Source organism: Hemitrygon akajei, unplaced genomic scaffold, assembly GCF_048418815.1.
Source record: "Hemitrygon akajei unplaced genomic scaffold, sHemAka1.3 Scf000043, whole genome shotgun sequence".
Taxonomy (NCBI): domain Eukaryota; kingdom Metazoa; phylum Chordata; class Chondrichthyes; order Myliobatiformes; family Dasyatidae; genus Hemitrygon; species Hemitrygon akajei.
In genome coordinates, this window is record NW_027331929.1 from 8,814,016 (window position 1) to 8,832,619 (window position 18,604).

The following is an 18,604-nucleotide window of genomic DNA, read 5'->3' on the forward strand; positions in this document are numbered from 1 at the left end:
CAAAAACAGAGTGAATCTCCCACCACACCGTCCCATCACAGGCTCCCGGGGTGAAACTCACTCACTCCACACTGTCCCATCACACACTCCCGGGGTGAGACACAGAGAGTGAGGCTCCCTGAAAGCCGTCCCATCACACAATTCTGGGGTCAGATACAGAGTGGATCTCCCTCCAACCCCCCCCCCCCCTTAACACGCTCCCGGGGACAGACAGAGAGTGAATTTCCTTCCACACCGTCCCATCACACACTCCCGGCGTCAGACACAGAGTGAATCTCCCTCCACACCGCCCCATCACACACTCCCGTTGTCAGACACAGAGTGAATCTCCCTCCACACCGTCCCATCACACACTCCCGTTGTCAGACACAGAGTGAATTTCCCTCCACACCGTCCCATCACACACTCCCGGCGTCAGACACAGAGTGAATCTCCCTCCACACCGCCCCATCACACACTCCCGTTGTCAGACACAGAGTGAATCTCCCTCCACACCGTCCCATCACACACTCCCGTTGTCAGACACAGAGTGAATCTCCCTCCACACCGTCCCATCACACACTCCCGGCGTCAGACACAGAGTGAATCTCCCTCCACACCGCCCCATCACACACTCCCGGTGTCAGACACAGAGAGAATTTTCCTCCACACCGCCCCATCACACCCTCCCGTTGTCAGACACAGAGTGAATCTCCCTCCACACCGACCCATCACACGCTCCCGGTGTCAGACACAGAGTGAATCTCCCTCCACACCGTCCCATCACACACTCCCGGGGTGAAACACAGAGTGAAACTCCCTCCACCCAGTCCAATCACACTCTCCACTGGGTCAGACACAGAGTGAATCTCCCTCCACACCGTCCCATCACACGCTCCCGGGGTGAAACACACAGTGAATCTCACTCCACACCGCCCCATCACACACTACCGGGATCAGACACAGAGTGAATGTCCCTCCACACCGTCCCATCTCACACTACCGGGATCAGTCACAGAGTGAATCTCCCTCCACACCGTCTCATCACACACTACCGGGATCAGACACAGTGTGAATCTCCCTCCACACCGTCCCATCACACACTCCCGGGGTCAGACACAGAGTGAACCTCCTTCCACACCGTCCCATCACACACTCCCGCGGTCAGACACAAAGTGAATCTCCATCGACACCGTCCCATCACACACTCCCGGGGTCAGTCACAGAGTGAATCTCCCTTCGCACCGCCCCAGCACACGCTCCCGGGGTCAGACACAGAGTGAATCTCCCTCCACACAGTCCCATCACACACTCCCGGGGTCAGACACAGAGTGAATCTCCCTCCGCACCGTCCCATCACACACTCCCGGGGTCAGACACAGAGGAAATCTCCCTCCACACCGTCCCAGCACACACTCCCGGTGTCAAATACACAGTGAATCTACCTCCACACCGTCCCATTACAAACACCCAGGGTCAGACACAGAGTGAATCTCCCTCCACACCGTCCTATAACAGACATCCGGGGTCAGACACAGAGTCAATCTCTCTCCACACCGTCCAAATACAGACACCCGTGGAGAGACACAGAGTGAATCTTCCTCCACAACGTCTCATCATACACTCCCGGGGTCGGACATAGAGTGAATCTCCCCCCACATTGTCCCATCACACACTCCCGGTGTCAGACACACAGTGAATCTACCTCCACACCGTCCCAGTACACACACGCTGGGTCAGACACAGAGTGAATCTCCCTTCACACCGTCACATCACAAACTCCCGGGGTCAGACACAGAGTGAATCTTCCTCAACAACGTCAGATCACACATTCCCGGGGTCAGACACAAAGTGAATCTCCCTCCACACTGTCCCATCACACATTCCCGGGGTCGGACCCAGAGTGAATCTCCCCCCACACTGTCCCATCACACACCCCCGGTGTCAGACAGACAGTGAATCTACATCCACACCGTCCCATCACACACTCCCGGGTCAGACACACAGTGGATGTACCTCCACACCGTCCCATTACAAGCTCCCTGGGTCAGACACAGAGTGAATCTCCCTCCACACCGTCCCATCACACACTCCCGGGGTCAGACACAGAGTGAGTCTCCCTCCACACCGTCCCGTCACACACTCCCGGGGTCGGACACAGAATGAATCTCCCCACACGCTGTCCCATCACACACTCCCGTTGTCAGACACAGAGTGAATCTCCCTCCACACCGACCCATTACACGCTCCCGGTGTCAGACACAGAGTGAATCTCCCTCCACACCGTCCCATCACACACTCCCGGGGTGAAACACAGTGAAACTCCCTCCACCCAGTCCAATCACACTCTCCACTGGGTCAGACACAGAGTGAATCTCCCTCCACACCGTCCCATCACACGCTCCCGGGGTGAAACACAGAGTGAATCTCACTCCACACCGTCCCATCACAGGCTCCCGGGGTGAAACACAGAGTGAATCTCACTCCACACCGTCCCATCACACACTACCGGGATCAGACACAGAGTGAATCTCCCTCCACACCGTCTCATCACACACTACCGGGATCAGACACAGAGTGAATCTCCCTCCACACCGTCCCATCACACACTCCCGGGGAGAGACACAGAGAGTGAGGCTCCCTGAAAGTCGTTTCATCACACAATTCTGGCGTCAGACCCAGAGTTAAACTCCCTTCCTCTGTCTGTGCCCCACTCACATCTCGATGGAGACCGCGAGACCGGTTTTTCGATCTGCACATTTATGGAAGTCTCGCTGTCGTCCATCCTGTCAAGGATCCTGTGCATCTTTGAGCTCAGTGAGACAAACAAACCCCAGATAAGCAGCTGATAAAGAGAGGAGCCGAGAACAAGGGGAGGTATTTCCGGAGAGGAGAGAGTTGAGTGTCTGAGAGTGATTGTCTGTACAGATGAGAGTGGCGGGTGTAAGAGTAGTAAGAGTGGGGAGATACAGAGTTAGGGGAAGGTTAGGTCGGCGGAAAGGGAGACGTGGGATACTGGGGTCGAAAAGGGGGAGCGGAATGAAAGAAGGAGATGGCGAGAAGTGTGGATAGACCAGGGTCCAAATAGAGAGGGTGGACTCCTGCAGAGAAATTAGGGGAGAGTGTGAGAAAATATAGGGCGAACTGACTAGTGATAGCAAAAGGAAAATAGAGAGAGACAGAAAAATGAACAGGGAGGGGTTGAAGGAACAGAGGGGGAGAGGAAGCGCTACAGAGAGGGAGGAAGCGTGCAGGGAAGGGAAGATTGAGCGAGATGGAAATGGCAGTTGGACGGATATAGAAAGAGAAGAAGGGAGAGATAAAGGAATGGAAGGGGGGAAGAGTGAATGCTGATGAGTGAACATGGATGGAAAGATGGACTGATGTCTTGTCACTTATTCAGAGACTTTATTGTTAGATAAACTTGCAATGAATACCCCAGCCTCCAGTTGATTCCTGGTTTGAGCGTCAGCACTCCCGTTGCTCTGCTTATCGCCGGGGCTTCAGACCCTGTGTGCTCTGGTAACCACGGCCCCGAGACCATCAGCAACACCCTCCGAAGTAAGCGAGCCCCCTCCCTCCGAGAAGACGTCAGAACAATAGATTGCCGTTATTAGACTGTTTAGTACTTATCTAAGAAGGCACATATTTAGATATTGAAGTTCACAGGAAACCAGCACACGCTGCGCGGTATCTGAGCTTTGACTCTCTTCACCCATTGGAACATAAGCTGGGGGTTGTCAGTATTTCAGAGAAGTATTGAAAGCGTGCGGCTACACTGACTGGGCCGGCATACAGAAAGCAAAAAATAAAAATAGCAGTGACGTCAGCCCAGTACGTGCAATTCAGCACCTCTCTCAAAAAACTCTCCATCACCTTCTGTCTATCATTTTTTTTTCTCTGCGTCCCTCACTCTCCCCTCACTATCCTCATATTTCTCTCCCATGAATGCCTCTAACCGGTTCAATTTTGCTCCTCCCTCCAGCTCTCTCCATTTCCCCCCACTCCCTCTCTGTCCACTGCCTTTCTATCTCACTGGCCTCCTCACTAACACTTCTCTTTCCCGCTCCCCTCCCTCTCTACCCCACTTTCCCTCTTCCCACTCTCTCCCGCTCACAGTGAACGTTACCGGTTTGAAATGTGACCGGGCCGTCTGTCCCGCTCCCCTCCCTCTCTAGCCACTTTCTCTATACCCACTCTCTCCCGCTCACAGTGAACGTTACCGGTTTGAAATGCTCCAAGGAAAGGCGCCGCCTAATGACCAGCTGGGAGTAGTTACATCCACCACAGTAAGTAAAGGAGGTGGGTGAAAGGGGGGCTTTGGAAATGGTTGTGGGATAGTGTGCTTTCCGGGGTCAGACAGGTCCTGCTCCCTCCACACCGTCCAATCACACACTTCCGGGGTCAGACAGGATCTGCTCCCTCCACACCGTCCCTTCACACACTCCCGGGGTCAGACACAAAGTGAATCTACATCGACACCGTCCCATCACACACTCCCGGGGTCAGACACAAAGTGAATCTCCATCGACACCGTCCCATCACACACTCCCGGGGTCAGTCACAGAGTGAATCTCCCTTCGCACCGCCCCAGCACACGCTCCCGGGGCCAGACACAGAGTGAATCTCCCTCCACACCGTCCCATCACACACTCCCGGGGTCAGACACAGAGTGAATCTCCCTCCGTACCGTCCCATCACACACTCCCGGGGTCAGACACAGAGGAAATCTCCCTCCACACCGTCCCATCACACACTCCCGGTGTCAGATACACAGTGAATCTACCTCCACACCGTCCCATTACAAACACCCAGGGTCAGACACAGAGTGAATCTCCCTCCACACCGTCCTATAACAGACATCCGGGGTCAGACACAGAGTCAATCTCTCTCCACACCGTCCAAATACAGACACCCGTGGAGAGACACAGAGTGAATCTTCCTCCACAACGTCTCATCATACACTCCCGGGGTCGGACATAGAGTGAATCTCCCCCCATTTTGTCCCATCACACACTCCCGGTGTCAGACACACAGTGAATCTACCTCCACACCGTCCCATTACACACACGCTGGGTCAGACACAGAGTGAATCTCCCTTCACACCGTCACATCACAAACTCCCGGGGTCAGACACAGAGTGAATCTTCATCCACAACGTCGCATCACACACTCCCGTGGTCAGACAAGGTGTGAATCTCCCTCCACACCGACCCATCACACACTCCCGGGTTCGGACACAGAGTGAATCTCCCTCCACACCGTCCCATAACAGACATCCGCGGTCAGACCCAGAGTCAATCTCTCTCCACACCGTCCAAATGCAGACACCCGTGGCGAGACACAGTGTGAATCTTCCTCCACAACGTCAAATCACACATTCCCGGGGTCGGACCCAGAGTGAATCTCCCCCCACACTGTCCCATCACACACCCCCGGTGTCAGACACAGAGTGAGTCTCCCTCCACACCGTCCCATCACACACTCCAGGGGTCGGACACAGAGTGAATCTCCCTCCACACTGTCCCATAACGGACATCCGCGGTCAGACACAGAGTCAATCTCTCTCCACACCGTCCAAATACAGACACCCGTGGTGAGACAGTGTGAATCTTCCTCCACAACGTCAGATCACACATTCCCGGGTTCGGACACAGAGGGAATCTCCCCCCACACTGTCCCATCACACACCCCCGGTGTCGGACAGACAGTGAATCTACCTCCACACCATCCCATCACACACTCCCGGGTCAGACACACAGTGAATCTACCTCCACACCGTCCCATTACAAGCACCCGGGGTCAGACACAGAGTGAATCTCCCTCCACACCGTCCCATAACAGACATCCGGGGTCAGACATAGTGTGAATATTCCTCCACAACGTCAAATCACACACTCCCGGGGTCTGACACAGAGTGAATATCCCCCCACACTGTCCCATCACACACTCCCTGTGTGAGACACACAGTGAATCTACCTCCACACCGTCCCATTACACACACCCGGTGTCAGACACAGAGTGAATCTCCCTCCACACCGTCCCATAACAGACATCCGGTGTCAGACACACTGTCAATCTCTCTCCACACCGTCCAAATACAGACACCCGGGGTCGGACACAGAGTGAATCTTCCTCAACAACGTCAGATCACACACTCCCGGGGTCGGACACAGAATGAATCTCCCTCCACTCCGTCCCATCACACACACCCGGGGTCAGACGCAGAGTGAATCTCCCTCCACAGCATCCCATCACACACTCCGTGGGTCAGACGCAGAGTGAAGCTCCCTCCACACTGTCACATCACACGCTCCCGGGGTCAGACAAAAGTGAATTTCCCTCCACACCGTCCCATCACACACTCCCTTGGTCAGATACAGAGTGAATCTCCCTCCGCACCGTCCCATCACACAATCCCGGGATCAGACCCAGAGGGATTCTCCCTCCGCCCCGTTCAGTCACACAGTACAGAGGTCAGACACATGGTGAAACCCCCTCTGCACCGTAAAATCATACACTCTCTGGGATAGACATAGAGTGAAGCTCCCTCCACAACTTCCAATCACACACTCCGGGGGTCTGTCACACTGAGAATCTCCCCACACACCGTCCCATCACACACTCCCAGGCTTAGACACTAAGGGAATCTCACTCCGCCTCGTCCCATCGTACACGCCGGGGTTCAGACACGGGGTGAAGCTCCCTCCACAACTTTCCATGAAACATTACCGGGATCAGACACAGAGGCAATCTACCTCCACACCGACCGATCACACACTCCGCTGCTCAGGCACTGCTGCCTCCATAGCGTCGCATCATACACTCCCGGGGTTAGACCGGGAGTGAAGCTCCCTCCACACCGTCCCATGACACAATCCCGTGGTCAGATAAGCTTTGAAACTCTCTCCTTACCGTCTGATAACGTGTTCCTGGGGTCAAACACATTTTGAATCTCCCTTCACGCCGTCCGTTACACACCACCGGTTTCAGACAGAGCGTTTAACTGTCTCCATTTGCCTCATGGAAAAGAGTAAAAACTGAGAGGACACAGAATTTTTTAAGAGGGGAACGACAGATTATGAGGCTATAAGGTTAGAACACGCGTGTGTGAAATGGGATGTTTCAGCAGGGGAATGTTCGATGGACATTTGTTCGAAATTTCGGCATCTGTTGCAGGATTTTAGGGTTAAATTTGTCCAGGTGAGGAAGATAAACAATGGTAGAGTGATGGAGCCATGGAGAAACTAGTCAGGTGGAAGTAGGCAGCATACATGAGGTTTAGGAAGCAGGGGTCAGATGGGTCTATTGGGGAATATTGGGTAGCAAGAATGGAGCTTAATAAGGGGCTGAGGAAAGCAAGAAGGGGTTATAAGAAAGCCTTGTCGAGTAGGGTAAAGGAGAACCCCAAGGCATTCTTCAATTATGTTTAAGAGTCGCGGGGTAATGATGCAGCTTTGTAAAACGCTGGTTTGGACACACTTGGATTACTGTGACCTGTTCTGCTCGCTTCCCTGTAGGGAGGATGTGGAAGCATTGGGAAGGGTACAGAGGAGATTGAGCAGTATGCTGCCTGGTTTAGAGAGTACGCATTATGATCAGAGATTAAGGGAGCTAGGTCTTTACTCTCTGGAGAGATGAAGGATGAGAGGAGACCTGGTAGAGGTATGCAAGATATTTAGAGAAATAGATAGAGTGGACAGGGCACCACAATTCAGTGCAAGAGGACATAGCTTTAAGGTAATGGGAGCAAAGTTCAAGGGGGTATTAGAGGAAGGTATTTTACTCAGAGATTGATTGGTGCGTGGACTGCACTGCCTGAGTCAGTGCTGGAGGCACATACACTAATGAAATTTAAGAGGCTAATAGACAGCTATATGGAGGAATTTACGTTGTTGGTAAATATGGGAGGCAGAGTATAAGTGTCGGCACAACATTGTGGGCCGAAGGGCCTGTATTGAGCGGTGTTTCTTTTCTGTTCTATGTTCTATATCGTCCAATCATACACTCCCGTGGTCAGACACATGGTCAGCTCCCTGCACACCGTTGGAGTTATTTCTGCTCCCTTCCACCGGATATCGATTTCTCGCTTCTCAGCTTCTCTGCGTCTCTGTGTGTACAGGTCGTTGGTGTGGTTTCACACCATTTCCTCCCAGTGACTGCAAACTCACCACCTGTCTGCAGCCCGCTCTCCCCTCCCCCTCCCTCCTCAGTTCTACCTCTGGTCTCACACACGCTTATTATCGCTGAGACAGACACAGTGTTGGAGTCTACAGGAACGGCGAAGTGCTAGTGATTGGTGAGAAGGAGTGAATGAGAAAACAGGGAGATACGCTCTGTTTCTGAATCCGTTACAGTATTATCGGACTGCGAGGCGGCAGATTCACTCTGTGTCAGGCCCCCGGAGGAGGTGATGGGACACTGTTGAGTGAGTTGCATTCTGTGTCTGACCCTGAGAATGAGTGATAGGACAGTGTGGAGGGAGCTTCTCTCTGTGTCTAACACCGGGAGTGTGTGACGGGACGGTGTGGAGGGAGATTCACTCTGTGTCTGACCCCGGGGAGTGTGTTATGGGACGGTGTGGAGGGAGCTTCACTCTGTGTCTGAACCCGCGAGTGAGTGATAGGTCGGGGTGTACAGACCCTCTCTGTGTGTCTAATCCCGGGAGTGTGCGATGTAACGGTGTGTTGGGAGCTTTTTTCTGTGTCTGACCCCGGGAGTGTGTGATGGGACGGTATTGAGGGAGATTCAGTTAGGGTCTGACTCCGGGAGTGGGTGACGGTTGGGTGTGGAGGAAGATTCACATTGTGTCTTACCCCAGGATTGTGTGATGGGACGGTGTGTAAGCAACTTTACTCAGTGTCTGGCATAGTTAGTATGCGCTGGAACTGTTTTTTGGGATCTTGACTCTATGTCTGATCCCGGGAATGTGCTTTGGGAGAATGTTTCAGGAACTTCTCTGTATGTCTACCAACAGCATTATTTAATGGGACAGTGCAGGGGGAGCTTAACTCTGTCTCTTACCCGGCGAGTCTGTGTGATTGGGCATATTAGAGAGATTTTCACTTTTGACCTGATGCCTGGAATGCGCGATGGGCATGTGTGAAAGGATTCCCATTCTCTGTCTGATTACCCGCGGATGTAATTGACGCTGTGAAGTCACACTCACGGTTTACTGGCACTATCCTTCAGAACAGACGATGGGGTGAAGCAACATTGTATTAAATCTGTTTAAAAGAGGAACAGAGATGTGTGATATATCCACACCAGAATGAATCTCCCACCAGTTCATCCCATTACATACCTCGGGGGTAAGAGACACAGAGAAGCATCCTCGTCACCATCGTAACACATTCTCTCGTGGTCAGTCACAGATTAACTCTTTCTCCACAGCGTCCTATCACACACTCCCGGGGTCAGGCACACGGTGTAACTCCCTCCACACCGTCCCATCACACACTCCCGGGATCAGACACAGAGTGAGTCTCCCTCCACACGGTCCCATCTCAGACACAGAGTGAATCTCCTTTCACACCATCCCATCACACACTCCCGGGATAAGGCACTGCGAGAAGCTCCCTCCTCACCGTCACATCTCACACACTCACGGGCTCAGTCACAGAGTTAATCTCCCTCCACACCGTCCCATCACACAGTCCCGGGGTCAGACACAGAGTAAAGCTCCATTCACTCCGTCGCATCGCACACTCCCGGGGTCAGACACAGAGTGAATCTCTCTCCACACCATCCGACGACATACACCAGGGGTCAGAATCATGGTCAAGTGTTAATTCTGCACTCTTAAACTAGTTATCGATATTTCTGTTCTCAGTTTCTCTCAGTCTTTTTATCTACCGGCCGGTCGTGTGGTTTCACAACCCTTTCTCCCAGTTTCTGCAAACTCAACACCCCGCACTCTATGTCTCTCATCAGGCGTGTGTGATGGGACGGTGTTGAGGGAGATTCACTCCGTGTCTGACCCCGGGAGTGTGTGATGGGACGGTGTGGAGGGAGATTCACTCTGTGTCTGACCCCGGGAGTGTGAGATGGAACTTTGTGTAGGGAGATTCACACTGTGTCTCTGCCCGGTAGTTTGTGCTGGGACGTGTGGAGTGATCTGCACTAATGTCTGATCGCTCGGTGCCGAAGTGCGCGTGCGCTCTCTCTCTCTCTCTCTCTCTCTCTCTCTCTCTCTCTCTCTCTCTCTCTCTCTCTCTCTCTCTCTCTCTCTCTCTCTCTCTCTCTCTCTCTCTCTCATCCAGACACACACACACACACACACACAGCCGCTACTGCACATCTCCTCCCGCACCACCACCCTTTTATCCACTACCCTCACCCCGATTTCCTTTCACCTCCCCTCTTACGTACAGTGGAGGATGTAACTAATCCCCACTGTCCAGTGATCGGCGCCTTTCATGGAAACGGTACTGATGGCCCGGTCAAATTTCAGTCCAGTGAACTTTCACTCTGAGCGGGAGAGAGTGGGAAGAGAGAAAGTGGGGTAGAGAGGTTGGGGAGACAAAAAGAGAAGGTTTAGTGTGGAGGCAGTGAGATAGAAAGGCAGAGGAGAGAGAGGGAGTAGAGGAAAATGGAGAGAGCCGGAGAGAGGAGAGAAATTGATGCGGGTTAGAGGCCTTCATGGGAGTGAAATAGGGGGATAGTGAGGGGAGATGAGGAACAGAGAGAGAAAGTGACAGACACAAGTTAATGGAGGGTTTTTGAGGGAGCTGCTGAACTCCGTCTGCTGGGCCGACGTCACTGCTATTTTTATTTTTATTTTTTCCTGTCTGTATGCCGGCCCAGTCAGTGTAGCCGCACGCTTTCAATAATTCTCTGAAATACTGACAACCCCCAGCTTATGTTCCAATGGGTGAAGAGAGTCAAATGTCAGACACCGCGCAGCGTCTGTTAGTTTCCTGTAAACTTCAATATCTAAATATATGCATTCTTTGATACGTTATACACGGTGTGAAAAGGGCAATCTTTTACTAGTGTCGGTGGCTCGGTTACTTCGGTGGGTGTTTCTGGTTTGTCCCGGAGCCGTGGTTTCTACAGCACAGAGGGCCTGAATAAACAGAATGTTGCAGTAGGCGATGGGGTGTTGGTTGTAAACCACTCGGACAGTAAATGCAACATTTCCGCCCGAGAGAGGGAATAGAAGAAAAAAAGAGAGAGCTCGAGAGAGAAGCCAAATTAATATCCTCCAGCAATCCACCATGTCCATTTCTACCCCTCTCTCTCCATTCTCTCCCACTCCTTGACCACCTCTTCTTTCAGTGATACCCCTTTCTGACCCCTGTCACTCACGATTCTCTATCCGCCAAAACTTAACCTTCCCCTTACTCACCTTACCTCTGTTTCTCCCCACTCTCACTACTCCCACCCAGCCACATTCATCTCTCCAGACCAACCCCTCTCACAACCACAATCTCCCTCAACCCCAGCACTTCCTGCCCCTGCTGTCGTCTCCTCTCATTATCAGCGGCTCATCTGGTGTTTGTTTGTCTCGCTGAGCTCAGAGACGCACAGGATCATCGACAGGATGGACGACAGCGAGACTTACATGAATGTGCAGATCGTAAAATCTGACTCAACGTCTCCATCGAGAGGTGAGTATGACAGACACGGAGGGAGGGAGTTACAATCTCTTTCCAACTCGGGGAGTGGGTAATGGGACGGTGTAGCCGGGGCTTCAGCCTGTGTCTGAGTTCGGGAGTGGGTAATGGGACGGTGTGGCTAGAGCTTCACTCTGTGTCTAACTCAGTTTGTATCTGCTGGGACTGTGTTTTGGGATCTCGACATTGTGTTTGATCCCGAGAATGTGTTTTGGGAAACTGTGTTGGGAACTTGTCTGTATGTCTGACAAAAGGATAATTTGATGGGACAGTGCAGATGGAGCTTCACTATCTCTAAACCGCCGTGTCTGTGTGACCGGACGTTTCGGAAGGATCGTCACCTTAAAACAGACGCCGGGAATTTGTGATGGTGTGTAAGGATTCCAATTCAGTGTCTGACGACTGGCGGATTTAATGGACGGTGTGGAGCGAGATTCTCTGTTCATTGGTCCTATTTTCCAGAACAGACGAAGGGACGAATCAACATTGTTCTAACTCTGTTTCAAAGCGCCTTGAAATAAATTCAAAAACGGAAGAGGTATGTGTGAGACACACAGAAGATGTATCCACACAAGAGTGAAGCTCCCTAAACTCTATCCCATCCCAGATTTTCGGGATCAGACACACAGATAAGAGCCCTCCACAGCGTCCCATCACACACTCACGGGGACAGACACAGAGTGAAGCTCCCTCCAAACCGCACCATCACACACTACGGGGGTCAGACACAGAATTAATCTCCCTTCACACCGTCCCATCACATAATCCCGGGCTCAGAAACAGGGTGACTCTTCCTTCACACCGAACTATCAGTCACTCCTGGGGACAGACACAGAGTAAATCTCCCTCCACACCGTCCCATCACATGCTTCCGGGGCCAGATATAGGGTTAGTAGCCGCCTCAGAGACCGATAACACAGTAACGGATTGAGAAACAGAGCGAAACTCCCTCTTCACTCCATCTCTCGCCTCTCACCAATCACCAGTTTTTCAGGGTTCCTGTAGCCTCCAACAGTGTGTCTGTCTCAGAGATAATAAATTTGTTTGAGACCAGAGATAGAGCAGATGAGGGAGGGTGAGGGGAGAGCGGGCTGTGAACAGTTGGTGAGTTTCCAGTCACGGAAAGGAAATGGTGTGAAACCACACGACCGGCCTGTACACACAGAGACGTAGAGAAGCTGAGAAACGTGTAATCGTTTTCCGGTGTAAGTGAGCAGAAATAACTCCAACGTTGTGCAAGGAGCTTGACCAGGTGTCTGACCCCGAGAGTGTGTGATGGGACGGTGCGGAGGGAGATTCACTCTGTATCTGACCCCGAGAGTGTGTGATGGGTCGGTGTGGAGGGAGATTCACTCTGTGTCTGACCCCGAGAGTGTGTGATGGGACGGTGTGGAGGGAGATTCACTCTGTGTCTGACCCCGGGAGTGTGTGATGGGTCGGTGTGGAGGGAGATTCACTCTGTGCCTGGCCCCGGGAGTGTGTGATGGGACGGTGTGGAGGGAGATTCACTCTGTATCTGACCCCGGGAGTGCGTGATGGGACGGTGTGGAGGGAGATTCACTCTGTGTCTGACCCCGAGAGTGTGTGATGGGTCGGTGTGGAGGGAGATTCACTCTGTATCTGACCCCGGGAGTGCGTGATGGGACGGTGTGGAGGGAGATTCACTCTGTGTCTGACCCCGAGAGTGTGTGATGGGTCGGTGTGGAGGGAGATTCACTCTGTATCTGACCCCGGGAGTGCGTGATGGGACGGTGTGAAGGGAGATTATTTCTGTGTCTGACCCCGGGAGTGTGTGAAGGGACGGTGTGAAGTAAGATTCATTCCGTGTCTGACCCCGAGAGTGTGTGATGGGTCGGTGTGGAGGGAGATTCCCTGTCTGTCTGATCCCGGTGCTGTTTCATGGGAAGTTGTGGAGGGAGCTTTACCCCGTGTCTGAACCTTGGCATGTATGATGGGACGGTGCGGAGTGAGATTCTCTTAGTGTCTGAGCCCGGGAATGTGTGATGGGACGGTGTGTGGGGAGGTTCTCAGTGTGACAGACCCCCGGAGTGTGTGATGGGAAATTGTGGAGGGAGCTCCACTCTATGTCTAACCCTGGGAGTGTGTGATGGGACGCTGAGTAGGGAGTTTTTCTCAGCGTCTGACCCCCGATTTGTGAAACGGGATCGTGTGGAGGGAGCTTCAGTCTGGCGTGTACGTATCACATTCCCGGCGTCAGTAAAGTTTTTTGATGTTTGTACGACGGCCCAGTCAGTGTAGCCGCACGCTTTCAATATTTCTCTGAAATACTGACAACCCGCAGTTATGTTCCAATGGGTGAAGAGAGTAAGACACAGAGTGTAGCTACCTCCACATCATCCAATCATAGAACCCCAGGGTCCCCTCACACACTCCCGGGATCAGACACAGTGTGAAACTCTCGCCATACAACCCCATCACACAATCCCGGTATCAGACACAGAGTGAAACTCTCTCCACACTGTCCCATCACCCACTACCAGGGTCAGAGACAGAGTGAACCTCCCTACACACCGCCCCATCACACACTCCCGGGATCAGACACAGTGTGAAACTCTCGCCACACAAACCCATCACACAATCCCGGTATCAGACACAGACTGAAACTCTCTCCACACTGTCCCATCACGCACTACCAGGGTCAGAGACAGAGTGAACCTCCCTTCACACCGTCCCATCACACACTCCCGGAGTTAGACACAGAGTGAATCTCCCTCCACGCCGTCCCACCACACACTCCCAGGGTCAGTCACAGAGTGAATCTCCCTCCACACCGTCCCCTTACACAGTCCAAGGGTCAGAAAAATGGTGACGCGTCCTCCGTACCGTTGGTGCTATTTCTACTCTCTTCTCTCCGTTCTGTGTTTCTGCGTGTACAGGCCGGTCGTGTAGTTTCGCAACAATTCCTCTCAGACACTGCAAACTCACCACCTCTGCACAGTCCTTCCTCCCCTCACCCTCCCTCCTCAGTTCTACATGTGGCCTCAAGAGTTCTTATTATTTCTGAGACAGACACTCTGTTGGAGGCTGAAGTGCTGTTTATTGGTGAGATGGGAGAGAGGGAGTGAAGAGTGAGAGTTGCTTTTTTTCTGAATCCGTTTTGTGTTATCGGACTGTGAGGCGGCAGGTTCACTCTGTGTCTGACCCCTGGAGCATGTGAAGGGACGGTGTGGAGGGAGATTCACTCATGTCTGATCCCTGGAGCGTGTGATGGGCTGTGTTTTTGGATCTTGACTCTGTGTCTGATCCCGGGCATGTGTTTCGGGAATTGTGCTTGGAACTTCTCTATATGTCTGATAACTGTATCTTTAGATGGGACAGTGCAGGGGGAGCTTAACTCTGTCTCTTACCCGGCGAGTCAGTGTGATCGGTCTGTTTGTTGGCATCTCCACTTTACACCTGACACCGGCAATGTATGATGGGCCGCTTTAAAGGATTCCCATTCTGTTTCTTTGACGGATATAATGATAGATAGATACAGTGAATGTCCCATACACTTATTGTAGCAAAACTAATTAGATACAATACATAACTCAGTAAAAATATGATATGCATCAGATATCACCCTCTCAAAAAGCATTAATAAATAGCTTTTAAAAAGTTCTTAAGTAGTTTCCTTAAATACATTGAGTCCTAACCCCGGCACTTTAACATATCTTACTCCTGGCGGTTGAATTGTAAAGCCGAATGGCATTGGAGAGTATTGATCTCTTCATCCTGTCTGAGGAGCATTGCATCGATAGTAACCTGTCGCTGAAACTGCTTCTCTGTCTCTGGATGGGGCTATGTAGAGGATGTTCAGGGTTTTCCATGATTGACCGTAGCCTACTCAGCGCCCTTCGCTCTGCTACCGATGTTATACTCTCCAGTACTTTGCCCACGACAGAGCCCGCCTTCCTTACCAGCTTATTTAGACGTGAGGCGTCCCTCTTCTTAATGCTGCCTCGCCAACACGCCACCACAAAGAAGAGGGCGCTCTCCACAACTGAAAAAAGAGATTCACTGTTCATTGGTCCGATTTTCCGGAGCAGTCGTTGGTCGGTGTTTTAACATTGTTTCTGAGCGTCTTTTAATAAATTCAAAAGTGGAAGAGGTATGTGTGATATATCCACTCCAACCCATCACATATATCGGGGGTCAGACACACAGAAAAGCTCCCTCCGCACCGTCCCATCACACACTCCCGGGGTCAGACACAGAGTGAATCTCCCACCACACCGTCCCATCACACACTCCCGGGGTCAGAAACAGAGTGAATCTCCCTCCACACCGTCCCATCACACACTCCCGGGGTCAGAAACATAGTGAATCTCCCACCACACCGTCCCGTCACACACTCCCGGGGTCAGATACAGAGTGAAACTCTCTCCACACCGTCCCATCACGCACTTCCGGCATCAGGCACATCGTTGCATACTCCCAGGATCCGACTAGGGGTTTATCTCCCTCCACTTCCCTCATGGAAATGCATAGAATCAGAGAGGACAGGAAAAAAGAATAATTTGGCAATGGGGAATTATGAGGCTATGAGGCTAGAACTTGCGGGTGGTAATTGGGATGATGTTTTTGCAGGGAAAAGTACTATGGACATGTGGTCGGTGTTTAGGGATCTCTTGCAGGATGTTAGGGATAAGTTTGTGAGGAAGATTAAGAATGGAAGGGTGAAGGAACAATGGTTGACAAATGAAGTGGAAAATCTAGTCACGTGGAAGAAGGCAGTATACATGCCGTTTAGGAAGCAAGGATCAGATGGGTCTATTGAGGAATAGTTCAGAATAGGCTGAGGAGAGCAAGAAGGGGACATGAGAAGGCTTTGGAGTGTAGGGTGAAGGAAAACTCTAAGTCATTCTTCAATTATGTGAAGAACAAAAGGATGACAGGTGTGAAAAATAGTCCGAATTGAGATGAAGTTGGGAAGATGTGCCTGGAGGCTTTGGAAGTGAGCGAGGTCCCCAATGAATACCCCTCTTCTGTATTCACCAATGATATAGAATTTGATGACGGTGAGGACAATATGAATGCGGTTGATGTTCTGGAACATGCTGAAATTAAGGGAGAGGAGGTGTTGGAGTTGTTAAAATACGTTAGGACAGATCAGTCCTCGGGGCATGACGGAATATTCCCCAGGCAGCTCCAGCAGGCGAAGGAAGAGATTGCTGAGCCTCAGGAGAGGATCTTTATGTCCTCGGTGTCCACGGGAATGATACCGGAGGATTGGAGGGAGGCGAATGTTGTCCCTTGTCCAAAGGCGCTCGTAGGGATAGTCCGGCTAAGTATTGACCAGTGAACCTTCCGTCTGTGGTGGGAAAGCTGTTGGAAAACTTTGTTAGCGACAGGACTTATGGGCATTTAGAGAATCATGGTCTGACCAGGGACAGTCATCATGGCTTTGTAAAGGGCACATCGTATCTTGCAATCCCGATAGCGTTCTTTGAGGAGGTGTCCAGGCATATAGATGAGGGTAGTGCAGCGGATATCATCTACATGGATTTTAGTAAGGCATTTGACAAGGTTCCACACGGTCGACTTATTCAGAAAGTCAGAAGGCATGGGATCCAGGGATGTTTCGCCAGTTGGATACAGAATTAGCTAGCCTGCAGAAAGCATTGGGTCGTGGTGGAGGGAATACATTCCGGATTGGAGGGTTTCGGCTACTGGTGCCCAAAAGGATTGATTCTCGTACCTCTGCTTTTCGTGATTTTATTAATGACATTGATGTAGGGGTAGAAGGGTAGGTTGGCAAGTTTGCAGACGACACAAAGATTGGTGATGTTGTAGATAGTGTAGAAGATTGTCGAGGATTGCAGAGAGACATTAATAAGATGTAAGAGTGGCCTGAGAAGTGGCAGATGGAGTTCAGCCCAGAGAAGAGTGAGGTGATACACTTTGGAAGGACAATTTCCAAGGTAAAGTACAAAGTGAATAACAGGATACTTGGAAGGGTGGATAAGGCAGAGGGAACTGGGGGTATATGTCCACAGATCTCTGAAAGTTGCCTCACTGGAAGATAGGGTAGTTAAGAAAGCTTATGAAGTTCTAGCTTTCATAATTCAAGGGATAGAGTTTAAGAGTCGCGGAGTAATGATGTAGCTCTGTAAAACTTTGGTTAGGCCACACGTAGAGTACTGTGTCCATTTCCGGTCGACTCACTGTAGAAAGTATGTGGAAGCATTGGAAAGGGTGGGAAGGAGATTTACCAGGATGCTGTCTGGTTTAGAGAGAATGCATTGTCATCAGAGATTAAGGGAGCTAGGGATTTACTCTCTGGAGAGAACCAGTATGAGGGGAGACATGGTTGAGTTAATACAAGATATTAAGAGTAAGAGGTAGAGTAACAGCCAGCACCACTTCTTCTGGGCACAACTTCTGGGCTTTACGTTAAGGGGTGGGAAGTCCAAGGGGGATATAAGCGGATTATTTTTTTAATCAGAGTGTGGTTGGTGCAAGGAATTACTCTGCCTGAGTCAGTGGTGGAATTTATAGGATTCAAGATTTATTACAGCCATTGTACACCACAGTTCCCGTACCTTACCCTACACTACAGGAGCAGCAGCTTGACGCACGTGGCGCGGATGTGGCCGTCCAGGAGTCTGGGAACCTTCCGAAAGACGAGCATCCCATTGCCTCGGGAGCCGCCGAAATGTCAGTGACTGCACAGGCAGGTCAGAGTTCACAATAATGACATCACTCTGAAGGGGTCACGTGCTTTACGCACAAGTGTTCAATTTCTAATGCATCTGCGTCGGCCACTTCCTCCGGCAGCTCGTCCCACAGACGGACCACTGTCTGGGTTAAAACAAGATTGCCACTCTTGTCCCCACTTACTGCTGTCACCGTACCCCTGAGCGCTTTGATCCACGATTGTCCACTTTGCGAGTGCAGAGTGTGTATGTTCCTGTCAGGATTAATAGCAAAGTGAATAAGAATAAGGAACCTTGCTTATCATGGGATACTGGGACACTGAAGAGAGATGTATGATATGTATAGGA

At 51.4% G+C, this 18,604-nt stretch overlaps 1 protein-coding gene across 1 annotated transcript in view; it reads left to right on the top strand.

Moving 5' to 3' along the window:
- The first annotated feature begins 4,211 nt into the window (after positions 1–4,211).
- The window catches only part of LOC140720488 (oxidized low-density lipoprotein receptor 1-like), a 30,735-nt gene continuing 16,342 nt past the window's right edge, over positions 4,212–18,604 (top strand). The window contains exons 1-3 of the mRNA XM_073035338.1: positions 4,212–4,268; positions 11,465–11,591; positions 18,134–18,277. Of these exons, the coding sequence (XP_072891439.1) occupies positions 4,212–4,268; positions 11,465–11,591; positions 18,134–18,277 (328 nt within the window). The remainder of the gene's footprint in view (positions 4,269–11,464; positions 11,592–18,133; positions 18,278–18,604) is intronic.